The following is a 16,621-nucleotide window of genomic DNA, read 5'->3' on the forward strand; positions in this document are numbered from 1 at the left end:
CAACCCAACGCTCAAGGATGAGAAGGAACTGGTAACGAATGGACAGAAGGCAAGAAATAGTTTAGCCCAAGGCTTCTGTTCTCTGGAAGTCCACTGTGGGGTGGGGGGCCTTGGATGTGAAAACGAAGGGCTATGTCATGGGCAGCCACGAGATTTCATGCTTGTGGCAGAGCTATGGTAACAGAAACGTGCTGATGTTAATAATATGGAATAAAAAAGTACAGACTATGAAATCACATATACAGCCATGATCACAGCATGAACTGAACAAAACCACTGTCTGCTACTGGTCTAGGCATAAAAGCACCGAAATACACAACAACAAGGGTTCGTTATTAAAGCACAAAATAACCGCAGAGTAGAACAGTTAATCAGGCATTACAATTTAAATTTTCAACTCATTTTTCTAGATTGATCTTTTAGAACTGAAGTATAGTTGAAAAAAGTTTCAACTTCTGTTTTCAACTTTTTGTTTTCAAAGTTTGGATGACATTGGGGAAATGCTCACAATATAATGTTTTGTGAAATAAGCAAGAAGAAACTGTTTATGTGATATAATCCTAAATTTAAAGATATATAGGGTTTTAGGTACTTCTGTTTGGGGAAAAAAAGGCTAGAAGGAAATTCACCAAAATGTTAATAATGGCTTTTTCTGAGTAATTTCCTGTAGGAATAATGGATAGATGGATTGCTTGACTCTGCCTTTCTATAATTCCCCAAACCTATAATGGGCTTGTATTACTTTCATGAACGAGGAAAAAAACCTAAGTTAACTTAAAAAAAAAAGATTTTATTTATTTGATAGAGAGAAAGAGAGAGAGAGCACGCGCGTGCACGTGCCCAAGCAGGGAGAGCAGCAGGCAGGGGGAGATGCAGGCTCCCCATGGAGCAGGGAGCCTGACGCAGGGCTCAATCCCAGGACCCTGGGATCACAACCTGAGCAGAATGCAGACTCTTAACAGACTGAACCACACCCAGGCACTCCAGTTAACTTTTTTTAAAGAAGCAAATGAAAAACAGTTCCAAACCGCAGCTTGTCCTCACCTACTGTGCAGACAGCTAATAACTGCCCCCAACAGAGAGCACAGAGGTTCAGAACAGAGTCTCGGTTTTTCGTGTGTCTCGTAGGTGACACAGATACAACACAAAGGGCTATCCACAAAAGGTTCTGAGTAAGTTCGAGTGACACAATGAGAATTACAAACCAAATTACCTGGACTGCGTGAATTGCAAGGCACTGTGACTGCAGGAGGCGCAAAGCTTCCGTGTGTTACAACAAATACATCTGCACAGCTCAGCGTTTTCACTCTGCAGCCGAAAACTCAACACCTCAAAATCAACAGCTAGGAATGGGGCGGTGGGGGTGGGGTCATTCAATACCTTCTAAATTAAAGAATATTTTTTTTCTATCATTTAGTCTCAAGTTAGAAATCAGAAACTGGTTTCTTAAAAACAATTCAAAACACGGGGCTCAACAGTATATTTAATCAGTGGCACTGTTGTTTACTGGAGTTTTCACTCCGTCCGCAGAGTCTCTGCTTTGCTTTCCTTAAGCATTATGATATTCTGGCTATCTAACATACCAGGGTCTACTGCATGCCAAGGACTATAATTTTTTTTTTTTAGAGTGAGAGCATGAGCAGTGGGGGGCGGGGCAGAAGGGAGGGAGAGAGAATCCCAAGCTGGCTTCACACCAGCACAGAGCAAGACGCAGGGCTCAATCTCATGACTCGGAGATCATGACCTGAGCCGAAATTAAGAGCTGGACGCGTAACCGACTAGGTCACCCAGGCGTGCCCCCCATAATTTTTGAGATGTAATCCTCCAGCAAGTCTCTGAGTTGGGGTTGACAGTCCTTACAGATGAGGAAGCACAAGCCTGAGACTGAGGTCCTCCAGCAGGACGGGTGTCGCACTGGATGGAAACATGCTGCTGACCCCCTAAACCTCCGTCCCTTTCTGGGGTTCCTTCATTATACCACGTCTACCTCCTCATTCAAGAGATCAGGACAAATCAGAAATAAAGGAGTTGGTACTGATAATTAGAAAATACATGTTTTAAAGATGATTAACTTTCTGGAGGAATAATTCAAATTTGGTGGAGCGAATTGGCTACATTTCAAAGGATCAAGAACCAAAGCAACTACTTCTGACAATTAAAAAATAAACTTTTAAATTATTTCAAAGAAACAGCATACCAAAAAGTATAAGAAAGAAAATACTCACTGTTGTATTTTAAGACTCTAAGGTCGCTTTGAGCTTACAGGATTAATACTGTGGGCACTGTACTAGGAACTTAATGCATTTTATCTTTAGTCCCAAAGCCCTGAGAGCAAGGTCTGTGATCTCCTTCTTACTGACAAGGAGACTGAGGTGGGATGATCAGCTCCAGGTGAAAAGGCCACTAGGGGCGAAGCCTGGACCAGGTGTCCTCAGCCTGACGAAACAAACACGCAGCTGCCCTTTGTCTAGGACCCACCTCCTCCCTCGGTGAGAATGTCTTCCATGTTTAATTCCACTGGACACCTTCACATGAGAAAGAAACTCAGTGAAGCCGTGAAACTGTCTCTATGTAGCTTGAAAGTAAATGAGGAACTGAAGCCTCCTGTGGGGTGGTGTGTGTGTGTGTGTGTGTGTGTGTGTGTGTGTCTACAGAATGCCATTCCCTCCCACATCATTCAAAACGAAGCCCCCTGTCGCCACCACCAGCCCCAGAGAAGGCCAAGTGCAAATGTGTCACAGCTGCTGGATGGGCCAAGCAAGCCTTCCACGAAAGGGTGTTAAGTCCCACAGGCAAGAAGCCTGTTCTTTGACCAAACTGGGACTGAGTTCTCTCTAAGTCACAGAGTAAATATAATACTAAGAGCTTGGGTTCGAGATATGACCAAAAAAGAAGCAGATACGTTCCCTGCCTCACACAAATCTCTTACCTGTCCTCCCATGTAGGGGTTTAGGGAAGGGGAAAAAAAAAGAGGAGGAAAGAGTGAAATATGTGACAGGGAAGCAATATTCCAAGGTGATTTTGGAATTCTGTACAGGAGATTCTTAATGGGACATGCGTCTGGAGTGCCCCCCCCCATGTGACTGCCTGCTGCGCCTTCTCTAGCAGGACCCAGTAACCCCCATCTTCCACCAGGGATGCTCGTCTGCTCGCATCACCTTTCATGGCTACCTTCCAAAAGGGGCCTTAACCAAGTGCCTACTGCTGTTCCCTTGTCTTAGAACGGAGGGGCTGAAGTTCCTAAAAGTAAACCAAGCGGTGCGAACCCAGTCAAGGCAAACGTAATGGTAATGGTCTGGACTCTTCAACCGTCCCCTCCGAGTTCCTGCCCTGCAACCTGTGGAATCTCATCACACAGCTGAACATTTTACGGCATGAGTGTGATGAACTGGACACGGCGTACCCGCATGGGCACTGGGGCCAGTATTCCAATCACACATTTACGATTTTGTGTTGGGGTCAAAACAAGTCCCTTAACCTCACTGAGGTTAAGCAGCATGTTTCCATCCAGTGTGACACCCGTCCTGCTGGAGGACCTCAGTCTCAGGCTTGTGCTTCCCCATCTGTAAGGACTGTCAACCCCAACTCAGAGTTTAATCACCTGCAAAACGGGCATAAGTAAGCCAACCTTGTGACTGACTTGATTAGAGAGACGGTTAGTGAGCCCCCGTTGGCACAGTGAGCACCAATACTGGGCAATGACAGACCCCCTGTACCCCGAAGGACCTCCTTCCCTAACTTGACCATAAGACCCCACGGTTCCTGGGACTGTGACCACGGGCACCCTGCCTCTCAGTGTCCTCGTTTTCAAACCTCTGCTGACGCTCTTTAAGCACAGTATGATCTCACGAAGTACGACCTCCCTGAGTCTGAGGGTGGACGGCCAGCCCTCCTGACCTCCTGTTCTTCTTTCTTTTTGAGCCACTCTCTAGTTGGTCAACCCCAGATCGGTAACGTCTAACCACCAGTTGCTTCCGTTTTATTCCTCCCGGTTGCTTCTAGGCCAGTGGGACCTGCACCCAGAGCTCAGAGTACTTATAACCTTCCTGCACCTTCCCAAGCTGGCTCAGGCTGCTTCCTTTCCTCTTGGAAGTCATCTCTGAACACCGCTCCTGAGAACCAGCCGAGAAGGTGCATGCCCCTGTGTTTCCACAGCACATGGCCGCCTCTGTCCCTGCCCTCTGTCTCCTGCCTTCTCCTCCAACACAGACCGTTTCTTCAGAGCAGGGGCTCCGTCTAACTTAGCCTTGTATTCTCCATGCTTTGCACAGTTCTCGGCCCAGAATCGGCGTTCACTAAATCTTCAGATGAATGAATGGGTCAAAGACTTTTCTCCTCCTCTTCCTTCACCTCTCCTACCTTCTCTCTCAGCCACCCACCCCCCCCACCCTTTTGCTCTGTGTCTCCCAACTGTGCATCTTTTTGACCCTTTATCATTTCTTCTGAAATGGGGAAGGGGTGGAATTCTCCAGAGGAGTAGGAGAGAGGGGAAGGAAGAGAGAGAGAGATAAAAGGGGTGAGTATAAGGTGAAAGGGGGGTGAAGAGAATTCGGTGGCTCCCCAGAAATCATTAAGGAAAATAACATTTATTTTGTCACCAATGGCACAGGTATTTGAAAACGGGAATGCTACAAAAGGTTTAACTGCCAACTTTATCACAAACATCCTCTCTCCCAAGCAGCTGAGGATGTAATGGTCCCACACTGCCTGGCAGGCTACAGGAAGAGGGAATGAAGACGGCCCAGGACCAGGGATAACATGAAGAAAGGGGGCAGGGAGCTGCCTGAGGTCACATACCTGGTCTCCCCCTACTCTGGGGTTCTGAGCCACCCTCACCCACAGGAGGCACCTGCCCATACTGTTCTTCAGGGCCAGGCTCTCCTCTCCCCTCGCAGTTAACAGCCAAGCATCCAAGCAGATGGGCTTGGCACTGGATAAGCCCCTCCTAAGAGCAGGCAATGTGATTAAAGATGAGTAAGGCACAGTCCTTGCCTTCAAGAGCTCTCAGTCTTTAGAGAGTTCAGACCAAACCGGAGGATCATTGAGGAGTGTGAGGAGGCCTATCAGGCCCCTGGATGGTGAGGCCTGAGCTGAATCTTGAAGGAATTTACTGAGCATCCAGACAGAGAGAGGAGCAACACGTGAAGGTCCAGAGGTGAGACAGAAGCACGTGCAACCCGCAGGAGAGGTTCTCAGTAATAAAAAGGAAATTTTAAGGTCTGTTCTATAGGACAGAGTGCCTTTTCAGTTCCAGACACTGTGCCATTAGATCCAAAACTACTCACGCTACATAATCCTGCTCATCTTCTGCCTGAAAGTGATACGTCCTGTTATCTAAAACACAAAAAAGAAAACAAGAGAAACTTTAGTAAGCAGAATACCTTCAGCTACAATGTAAATTATGAAAGTTCCTGGAAAAAAAAAAACACAGCAAAAGTAAGAGTTTTAACATTATCTTATTTTTACACCATTTTGATTTAGCAGTTACACAATTCACTTTGTCAGTATTATTTTTCTGAAGCGCAACAGGAATACAATAAAATAACGGCAAATACCAAGCATCTGGCACTTCCTTTGAAAAAAAGATGGAAAGGGGGATAGATCCCATGGGATCAAAGTGGATGTCTCCACCAACTGGAGACGGCCAGCTGCCAGTTTGGTATGCGATTTATTCATTTTCAATGTGCCTTTTATTGTGTTACCTTTAAAAAAAATTACTTTTCTGAAATGATTCGTAGCTCACAGGGCAGTTACGCCCAGTAGGCATACGCTGCCCCAGGCTGCTCTCTGGCTGAATCAGGCTTCAGGGAGGAAGGGCTTCAACCCTGCTCAAGGTTCACCTTCAAGATGCTGCCCAGGTCAGGAGGGAACAGCCTAATGTGGAGAGTTTGAGCAGCTGTACATAAGGGAGGCTCTTCTTAAAATGCAGGATTTGCTAGAATGTTTCGACATGTTCAGGTCAAACTAACCGGTCACTCACTACATGACCACTCCAGGTCAGCTCCCCGCCTCACCTCCTTGAGAGATAGAAAGAATGTGTTTGTCCAAGAACACGCCATGCAGAGTAGAGCCCAAGAGCCTTGGCTGAATCCAATCCTTGGTTTATTGCTGTGTGACCTTGGGTAAGTCACTCAATGTCTCTGAGCCTCAGTTTTCTCTTCCATAAATAAGAAACTGATAGGGCTTTTGTGAGGAGTGGCCATAATGTATATAAAGCACCTGGTACATATTAGATGCTCAATGACTGATGATGGTTATTAATAACCCACGGGCTCTCACTTCTAGGAATTTCAGCTTTTCAGAGTCATAACTCCACCTTCTTGTATTTCTTTATTGTCAACGACCTGAGAAATTTCTTGGTCATAAAAATCATGGAGACTCTGAACTTTAACAGATGCTGCAGAGACTCCATCTAAAGGGTCTCGTGACAGATTCAGTCCTTTGGGTTGAAACTGTTTTGGGGCTTCCATTCACACAACTACATCAGAAGGATTGCAGGGGGCAAGAAAGTACTGTGGTCTGCACGTAAGCTGCTAGACAGCCCCACAGGGCTCTAGAGAGAAGGAAGAATACTGAAAGTTAATGTACAGGATTTCAGAATACAGGTGAGTCACTTTATTGGCACTACCATCCTCTTCCTTTATAAAGAGGTGTCCCTTCAGCTACCGGGGGGGGGGGGGAGTCTGCAAGTGCCCCCTTGGGACCAGTGTAAGCACAGGGAGTCAGTCTAGAAGCAAGCGAGCTTTCCCCACTCTCTAAAGACCATGAGGATACAGGCCATAGGTTGGGGGATGGTAGGGTCATCATGTGTCCTCATCATAAGAGGACCCATGGATTAAGTGAATGATGGGATGCAGTGTCTTCCATTCGTGAAGTGGGAGGGCAGTTCTGCTTGGAAGCAAGATGATTTTCAAGAGCCCTGTTTTGCAAGGACAAAACTCTGGGCATGGTCATAACTCCTGTCTGCACAGCTGCATTCTCAAGTCTACGCCAGAGATTCTTAACCGCAGGTACACATCAGAATCACCTGGGGCTTCTTAAAAAATATCTGCCTGGGCTTCACAGCAAAGACCGTGATTCAGCAGATCTAAGAGAGAAACAGCAATGTATGTACAAAAATCTCTCCAGGGGAGCAAGCTGTGGGCTCACACTCAAGAACTGGTCTAGTTTAATGTACACGCCTCAATTTGATTCTACTGCGGGTTGGATCGGACACTGTCCTGCCTTCCCCGCTGCGGGTGGGCTCACTGTAAATGAAGAGATCTGTCCGGGGGGCCTAGCCTGGGCAAGCTGCTGCTTGCATGCCCAGAGATGGAAATGCACAGGGCCAGAAGCCACAGCAACCAATGGGGAGCAAAAGAGGACTCACGTGATATCAGGTCAAAGGACTTCTTGTCCTCGGCATTGGGTTTCACCTGGCAGGTGAGAAGGTTCAACTTAGCGGGCTGCCTGTTAGACTAGAAGAGAAAGTGAGGGAGTTACATGGTGCACTGTCCCTTCACCTGCAGGGTGAGCGCCCCGTGGGGCCGGCGTGCAGTCTCACGCAGTACCTGCCATGGAGTCTCATCCACCCCCGAATTCTGCAGCTCATTAAACAAGGACAAAAATCTTACAAATGCTTTTTTAACTGGACATAAACATCCCACTGATTAATCAGAATGGAACCAAGATAATTCACTTCCCTGGCACTGCAGAGTGGGCACGCTCGATGGAAACGCACCTCTCACCTTCCACACACCCAAGCATGAATAGCTGACGCTCTCATTTCTGTATCTTACTGTGAAACGGAGCAGACTCAAAATGTCCCCGGTAACCAGTCAGCCCCAACCGGATGTCTCAGGGATCCACAGATTTTGGTTGTAATGCAAAATTTAGTTCTTCTCTCAAACGTGCAAAGACAATTGACCTGTGAGACACTGTTTAATGAGACATTGCTTAATGAGCCCCAAAATCTGGAGAGAGGGAAAACATAATAAGGATTTCATGTCATTTATCAGCAAATCTCTCGGTCACACATATAATTTATTCTGACCCTGCAGGATTTAAACAGTCATGCTAATTTAGGCTTTGTCTACATGGAGTCTTGCTACAGAATGACTCTGGTCAAAACTCTTTCTTATCTCCTTGCCTGTATCTGTCCAAGGTCACACGCTAGCCAGTGGCTGATGCGAGCATGCCTGCTTCATGCAGGAGAGGACCATGGAGTAAAATGTCAGAAGGAATGGAATTCCCCAGTCCTGTATTCCTGCCTCAACTGATTGGTGTGATTCTGAAAATCCCCAGCCAGGACCATTTACACCCAAGGAACTTACATTTTGGGGGAAAACGGAGGAGGGTAGGAAAAGGTCACATGTCAGTGACCCAATCAAAGCCCTGAACAACAGAGACGGCAGGTGATCAAGACAATTTCAACCACACATTGCACCTCTCATTCTCCATTACGGACACTAGGCAATTAAATTGTTTACCTTCCTGCGCTCGCTAAACCGTTTTTGAGATTCTCTTCCCTCTGTGATTTCAATGAAATTAAACCCAGAAAACAATGCCCATTGTCCTGAATCTGTTCCAAAACAAGCTGTCTGGGGGAGGAAGGGAGAGACCCCAAGAGACTTCATGTTTATGGCACAGACGTTTGACTCAGGCATGGACACCAGCCGTGAAGTCCCTTGCAGGAGGGTTCTAAGAGGAACGAGCGCCTGGGAGAGGAGTCCTGCACTACAGAACTGGCTGCCAAGCCCAGAAGGGGAAGCGGGAGTTTGTAGGCCTTGCAAGTTTTTCTCAGAACGGACCTGGAATTTGGTTTGCTACAGGCCTCAGACTCCCAAAACCCGCAGCTGCAGCCACAACTAGGTCCCCTCCACCACCCCCACTGGAAAGGGAACTGTCTTACAGCTCACCCTTCTGGACGCTGGCAAGATGGCTGCATTACCATATGAATGACAGTCACCTCCCACAGCCTGAACAGGTAGTGATCCCAGTTCACTGTGAGACTCTCCACAGAACCCTGTGTTCCAATTTGGCATCCACATTTAAAGAAGGATGGAGAAAAGCTTAGGAAAGATCAGGAGATGATTAAAAGAGTGGAAAATGGGCACTTTGGAGATCGGCTGAAGGCACTATTTAGTTCCGAGGAAAGAAGGCTAGGGAGTGATTTAATAACCATCCTCGAGAACATGAAAGGTGGTTACAGGGGAAGGCAGGACAGCTGTTTTCCATTTGTACAGATGAAGAAGAAACGGGCTCAAATCATACAAGATCCGAGCCAGACAGAAGGAAGAACTTCCCATGCTTCAAATGACTACGCAGAAGAGGTTTCAGGTTTCTTACCCTAAGTCCAGGAATCTCTTGGAAAAACTTAAGAATTTTTTAGACACCATTCACGTTTGAATGAAGCAGAGGATTAACTAGATGATTTTTTTCTTCCCAAATCCATGTTACTCCAGCGTTTCTTTCTTTTTTTTTTTTTTAAAGATTTTATTTATTTATTTGACAGAGATAGAGACAGCCAGCAAGAGAGGGAACACAAGCAGGCGGAGTGGGAGAGGAAGAAGCAGGCTTCACAGCGGAGGAACCTGATGTGGGGCTCAATCCCAGAACGCTGGGATCATGCCCTGAGCTGAAGGCAGACGCTTAACGACTGAGCCACCCAAGTGCCCCTACTCCAGCGTTCCTGAACAACCTCACCAACAAATACAGTCAAGGAACAGAGACAACATTCTCAGAAAGGAAAAAAAATACTTAATATTAACTATTCGGAAAAGTTAAACAGCTCCATTCACCTCTCATTTCTAAGCACGGACTATCTCAGAGTTTACATTACCAGAAAGCTTCTGATGATAAGGGTTCTAAACCGTTGGCCCCCAACTCCAATCATGATGACGTAGGATATCTATTCCCTTGGAATTCTGTCAAGCCTACTGGCCTGACATTTGCCACATCAACATGCAGTGCATTCGACACAGGTACATCCTGCCTACATACAGTGCTCTTCCCCCAGATGCCAGCGAGACACCTGACAAATGACCTATCACCCCAAATGTGAATCTGAGGAGCAAAGAACACAATTTTGACTGTTGAAGCAGCCAACGTAGCCAGTACTAGGCCCACAAACCCCAGAAAGTAGAGTGGTGTGCTCAACCCGAGTCCTTGGACCAAGGGCTCCAGAAGGCTCAGGAATTACTGTAGTAATACTAGAAACCCAGATTTGTGTAACTCTCCAATATTTCACAGCACTTTCTTGACATTTAGTATTAATTTATAGGTATATTGATTAAAGAAGGTATAATCTTCCTGGCTTTTTGGCAGACTAAAATCAAAGGAAGACTGAGCGACTTGCCCTGGGCTAAGTCACTGTGTACAGTTGAGGAAATGCTTTCATATTGTTTAAGGAAAGGAAAGGAAAAAACAAAGCAAAGAAAGCATGTATTCACTGAGTCCTTACTGTTTAGGATTCCTACCAGGCTCTGGATAAAAACCCGGGTCTGTACCTGGACTCCAAATACGGCTTCCAGGTGCCCTCTCACCAGCTCCTGCCACTGGGCCTGTGGCTCCCTCTGCTGGGCGGTGACGGCGCCCAGGCCTCCCTCCCGGTGGCTCACACCCCTCCCCCGCTTCCTACAGCTGCAGGCTCTCCCCCTCCTCCCTCCCTCCCTTCAGGTCTCTCAAAATCAGCACCTCCTCAGAGACAGCTTTCCTGGCCTAACCCCCTCCAGCGACTCTCCATTCCCTTACACCAGCTCTATTGTCTTCCTGGTTCTTATTAGTTCTTAGTTCCTTCTCCTCTTTCTTCCTGCTAAGCGCACACACTTTTCTGTTCACTAAAATGGGCCTGGCATACAGCAGGCGCTCAATAGATGTTTTATGAAATGAACGAAAGCATTCCAGTTGCCTTACATACACCATCGGCTGTACTAGCACCTGTGAGAGAGTCATGTTAGTTTACAGAGATGAAGCAGCAGAGGCACAGAGAGGTTACCCGATGTTCCTAAAATCTCTCAGTAAGGAGACGGAAGAGCCTGGAGCAGAACCCAGGCCCGAGTGGACAGAAGCCCCAGTCCTCCTCCTGCTTCCCCCACGCAGCGCAGGCTCCCGAAGCAGCCGGTCGCCCTATCGCACAACAGAACACCTGCTTCTGAGGAGAGTAAGGCTTAGACACAGACAGCAGAGGTGCCCAAGACTCACTTCTACTTCCATGTCTGCTCAGGTCATTTCATTTTCCACCCGTTACTTTTCTAACGGATGAGAAATTTTAGAAGCCTATTGGAAATAGCTGTTTACTTATTTGGCTAAACAGTCCGTAAGCTTCTGCAACATTCCAAGCACATACAGAAAGCACTCTGTGTCCTCAAGCAGCTGCGGGAAACAGCCTGAGGCAGGGACCTAGAATGTGTGCCGCCTGACCGGGACACACCCCACAGAGGTAGCCTCAGCCCTGGCGAGGACCCAGAGGGGGAGTCTGAACAAGGCAGGGGAGCAGAAAGCAGTGAGGAGCAGCAGGTGCAGGCATCCGGGGTCAGAGGAGACCAGGGCAGCACTGATGCCCCTGGGGAGGTGAGTGGGGAACGCCTGTCATGCTAAGGCGCTCACCACCACCCCCTCCCCCAGTGGCTCTGGCAATCCAGTGAAGGGTACACTGGAGCAGCGAGCACTGACACGTGCATTCAGGGGGATGGCTGGAGGAGGCGGCTGGGACTGCAAGACTGATGAGCAATGATGCGGGCTTGAATCAAAGCTATAGTCATGGTACTGGGGGCCGGGGACTCAAGATACTGCTGAAAAAGGGAGACTTTCGATCAATGATTCCACAAGCGACGTCGGTATAGTGTGTGCATAGCGCAGCCCAGGCATCCGGATGGCGAGCGGAGATGGTGAGCGGAGGGACGTTTGCACAGTGCCTGTGGGTCTGGTGCTGAGCTGCATCTTTCAGAAGCTACAGGTGCTTCTATTTCAAATACAGTTTCGAGAGGTTTCAAAACTGAAGATTGTATGACTCTGCTCCCTGAAACTCTTGAGGCTTCCTCTTACAGATTTCACTTCTCATTATGACAACGGTATTAACTAAAGAAACACTAGGGGACACAGTGCAAAGAAGAAACTGCACACTACCTGTTAATCTAACTTTTATACCCAGACATCATTGTTAATACACTGACTTTAACAAGGTGTGTGTGTGACAGAGAGAGAGGGAGGAAGGGAGAGAAAGAGAGAGAGAGAGATGTCTGTTGTAAAAAATCACGGGTCAGTTCAAGTTGTATATACTGTTTTGCAAACTGCTTTTTTTTTTCAATTAACAATATACACAGATGTGTTCATTTTACACATACACACACACACACACACACACACACACAGCAAGACCACCCTCAAGTTTTTCATTTTTGAAAATGTTCCCACTAGGGAAGCTCTGGACACGTTCCATGAGAGAAGGGATGAAGATATTATCCCTCTGACATAATGCTCTGCCACTCTAAACAGAAACTGCTGTTCAGCTCGGGCAATCATCAGACATGTAAGTAGAAATGCATGTAGAAGCGGAATGAGTCAACTCTGATGAATGTTTCCGTGTCTCCGGGAAGAAAACAACCACCACACATTTGTCCTCAAACAGCTTAGTGTGTACCACGGTGAAATGTTTTCGCTGGCAGTGTGAAGTTGTTAGCGCAGGCATATTTCTCTGTTAGCAGGAAACAGCTGCTACTAGAATTAGTATCCAGGAATGAAATTATTTCCCTCCATCATCCTACTGAATTGCCCTGCTTCGCAAACAAGAAATGAACATCATGAATTACTTGGGGAATAAGCCTGACCCCGCCAGGCTGAGGCCGTTGTGTGGTAAGAGGTAAAAATAATAAAGCTCTTTTCACTTTCTATGCTAATACTTAGTAACAGGGCTGTTCTGATCATTACGGTCAAACGTTTTGTTCACTAAGTATTTATTTAGACACCTCCTCTGCCCTGGGGGACACATATATTTGGCATGCAGCCAATAACCACAACCCCCTTCAGCAACATGTTAGGTACGTCCTGAATACCTATCACCGCAGAGAGATCTTCTCTCTAAAATCTTATTCATTTAAACCACTGCTTTTTGGAAAGTATTTTGGTTTATTTGGGGGTGAGGTAACAGTATTCATTTACTGGGCACCTAATAAGGTGCTAGGTATTTTTATAAATTTTTATTATGTAATTCTTGTAATAACCCAATAGCTAGGTACTGTTATGTACCCATTTCAAGATGAGAAAACCGAGGGCCAGGAAGGCAAAAGTAAACTGATCAACGTTTTACGGAAATAAAAAGCAAAGCTGAGATTTGAACAAATTCCATCCCAGAGCTTTTCCCATTTATCATGCTGTTCCCTTGTCAAGGCAAGCCCTTGGGACATTTGCAAAGTAAGTGAAAATATCTTTCCTGCTTTTCCTTTTTTTGTTCTTCCTACCCTGGAATGGTCAGTTCCCTTATTTCCCTCCAAAGTACTTACTACTTCTGTTGAGAAATCCCACCCATTCTGGACATGTTCCACGTTCCAAAATTACTATCTTGTGGTTATAATGAAAGCTCTCCTCCCCTTTAGTGGTCCTTCAGATAGCTCAGGGGAGGAGGTGATCATCTAACTAGTAATTACTAAAGTAATTCATTCTAGAGTATGCATGACTATGGATTCCCTTAACCCTCCCAACCATTTACACCACGGTACTCATTTCCAGTTGGCAGAATACATGTGTGAGAAAGATATATTTGAATATGCAGATATTCTTTTTTTTTTCCCCCAAAGATTTTATTTATTTGAGAGAGAGAGAGAGAGAGAGAACAAGCAGGGAGAGGGAGAAGCAGACTCCCCACTGAGCAGGGAGCCCAACGTGCCACTCGATCCCAGGACCCTGGGATCATGACCTGAGCTGAAGGCAGACTCTTAACTGCTTAACTGACTGACACCCAGGCCCCTGTGAAAATGCAGATATCTTACTGCGGTATAAAGAAATATCTTACTTTACTTTTGAGAGTATGTGCTACAATGTAAATAGAAAAAAAAAGTTTATCAGGGCTTCTGATAAGAAGTGGGGCTGTTATTGTTACTACAACTGACAAATATGGGGGACACTATGCCATTTACTAATTTCTATAAGTGTCTCCTACTTGCCACATATAGAGTTTGGGCCAGGGTAAGAACTTTTATTATTTTTTTAATTTTTGTTAGTTTTTAAAGATTTTATTTATTTGAGAGAGAGAGAGCGAGTGGGGGAAGGGGCAGAGGGAGAGGGAGAACCTCGAGCACACTCCCCACTAAGCGCAGAGCCTGACTCAGGACTCCATGTCACAATCCTGAGATCACGAACTGGGCCGAAATCAAGTTGGCTGCTCAACCGACTAAGCCACCCAGGCGCCCCATGGGCTAGCACAAGAACTTTCCAGCAATTAGTTCCTATGTAGCCATAGTAACCACTGTAATCCATGCCTTGTTAACCAACCAGAGCTCACAAACCAAAAACCTTTTAAAATAATTCTATAAAATGCAGTAATTTGATGATAAAACATCTGAGTTATAGGCTATATTTTTTAAGAAAAGTATTCCCATTACCCGATTTTATCAAAAAAATGGACAGCGAGTAGCTGAGGCAAACATTTAGAACAGATTTCTACTGCCCTACATACAAATGGCTGGTAATTACAACGAGGGCAGTATCAGTGTCTTGACAATTACACAGAACTCGTAGCAGGTACTGTTCTAAGTGTTTTCACATATGTTTGTGTGTTTCATCTGCACAACCACCCTAAAGTAATTACCATGTACTATCACCCTCACTCGACAGATGGCGAAACCAAGGCACAAAAAGGTGAAGTAATTTTGCCTTAAGGTCACGGCTAGCAGAATGTTAGGTGAAGGTAAAACGTTTGTAAGGACTCTCTTATTTCTCATCCTGGGGAGGGTGGGGTGGAGAGTAACACATAAACCAACTAATTTCTGACTGTAGGTCCTTTGTTATATACCTTCCAATGTGCATTTAGTCCTTTTACCTTTTAAGAACCAGTGACATACACCGCAACCAAACAGGTACACTTTCTGAATCTGTGACGTATCACTCCACTCCCTTTTCTGCTGGAATTCCAATCACACTGGAAGCACACTGCATGACCCCAGAGGACTGCTGCGGGCTCAGCCCTCACAAGCTGCAAGATTGGTGCTTCGGATCGGTAACCTCTTTAACAAGTGAATTCAATTTCACTCCCTCTTCTTCATCTAAGAAACCAGTTCCTTGGAGGAGTTCTCTCCAAGCTCCTCACAACACGAAGCAGATTTATTTGGCAGCTCCTCAAATCCTAGGCAGCATCAGCACTGTGAGGCCCTTGTGCCTCTGGAAGATTCGCCAGAAGGAATTGAGGGTCCGATGCTTGCTGGTCTTTGAAGCCACAATGAGAGACTGCCCTGAATACCTGGCTTTCAGGGGCGCCCGGGTGACTCTTCATTGTGCCTCAGGTCATGATCTCAGGATCGTGAGACTGAGCCCCATCTTGGGCTGTGCACTGGGCACAGAGCCTGCCTGGGATTCTCTCTCTCCCTTTGCACTCCCCCCCCGCCCCACTCCCTGTTCCTGTGCATGCTCTCTCCCCCCACGCCTCCAAAAGTAACTGGCTTTCACGGAGTTACACTTTGGGGAACCAAGGCTCCTGCCCATTTGTCTGGAGTAATGCAATATTTCATTAATTTACTAGGGCAGTTTATTCATACTATGAGGTACATGGTAGAATGCAAGAAAAATCCGTTATTTTGACCTGGCTTTGGGTCTAGGCCCAGCCATCCGCTAACAGCCATGAGCAAGTAGTTTCACCCTCCTGAGTTCAAGTCTTCTCATCACAAAGAAGGAAAATGCTGCCGCTTTGCTGTGAAAATGAACCAAGGCAAAGCAGGAGTGTCTGGTGCCCCACTTCCAAGTGGCAGGGAGTACAGGCTCTGGGATTCAACTTCTTGGGCTCAAATCTGGCTCTAGCACCTGGTGCTTAGGGGACTTCGGGACTCTTGTCCTTTAAACGGAGGTAATAGCAACTGCCTCGAGCGTCACAAAAATTAAGTGGGAAAACCTACATAAGGTACCTAGCATGTAGTACGTGCTGAATAAATGTTACTGTTTCTATGCTCACTAATGATTTCCGAAATATTACTTCCAATGGTGTCCACACAGCTGATACATAAACTTCTATTGGTATCAACTTCTCTCTAGAATAAAGCAGTGTTCCTTGTTAGAATGGAAGCACTTCTGGGAGAGCTACTTATTAAAATCACTCAGGTTCAAAGAGAACAGCAAATCCTGTCTGACAGGAGAGTTGCGCAGGGTGAACTGGGGGCTGTGGGCCATGGTTGGGGTGGGGGTGTGTGGGTGGGGAACACAGAGAGCCTGGGGAAATGTGAAGACACGGAGTGTGCAGATCGAGTGGGCGTGAGGGGACTCCAGGCCCACACAGAGCACCTGGAAGAGGGGGTCAGAGCTGCTTCCAGAAAGGCTTTCGAGTCAGGGCGGAGAATCGCTGGGTTCATTTAGCCAACTGCAGCCTCTTCCAAGTTCACTCAGATACAAGCCATAGGAATTTGCATCTGAAATAAACTCTATAGGGTTGCTGTTATACGTC

The 16,621-nt window shown here is 46.4% G+C and overlaps 1 protein-coding gene across 5 annotated transcripts in view; it reads right to left on the reverse strand.

Annotated features, from left to right (window-relative positions):
- Positions 1-16,621, reverse strand: part of ASAP1 (ArfGAP with SH3 domain, ankyrin repeat and PH domain 1) — a 340,245-nt gene that overhangs the window by 48,047 nt on the left and 275,577 nt on the right. For all 5 annotated transcript variants that reach the window (XM_026495401.4, XM_026495402.4, XM_057307952.1 and 2 more), the window contains 2 exons: positions 7,370-7,457; positions 5,286-5,334 (listed from right to left, as the gene is read on the reverse strand). In XM_026495401.4, the coding sequence (XP_026351186.1) occupies positions 5,286-5,334; positions 7,370-7,457 (137 nt within the window). The remainder of the gene's footprint in view (positions 1-5,285; positions 5,335-7,369; positions 7,458-16,621) is intronic.

Source organism: Ursus arctos, unplaced genomic scaffold (assembly GCF_023065955.2).
Source record: "Ursus arctos isolate Adak ecotype North America unplaced genomic scaffold, UrsArc2.0 scaffold_6, whole genome shotgun sequence".
In the NCBI taxonomy this organism is placed as follows: Eukaryota; Metazoa; Chordata; class Mammalia; order Carnivora; family Ursidae; genus Ursus; species Ursus arctos.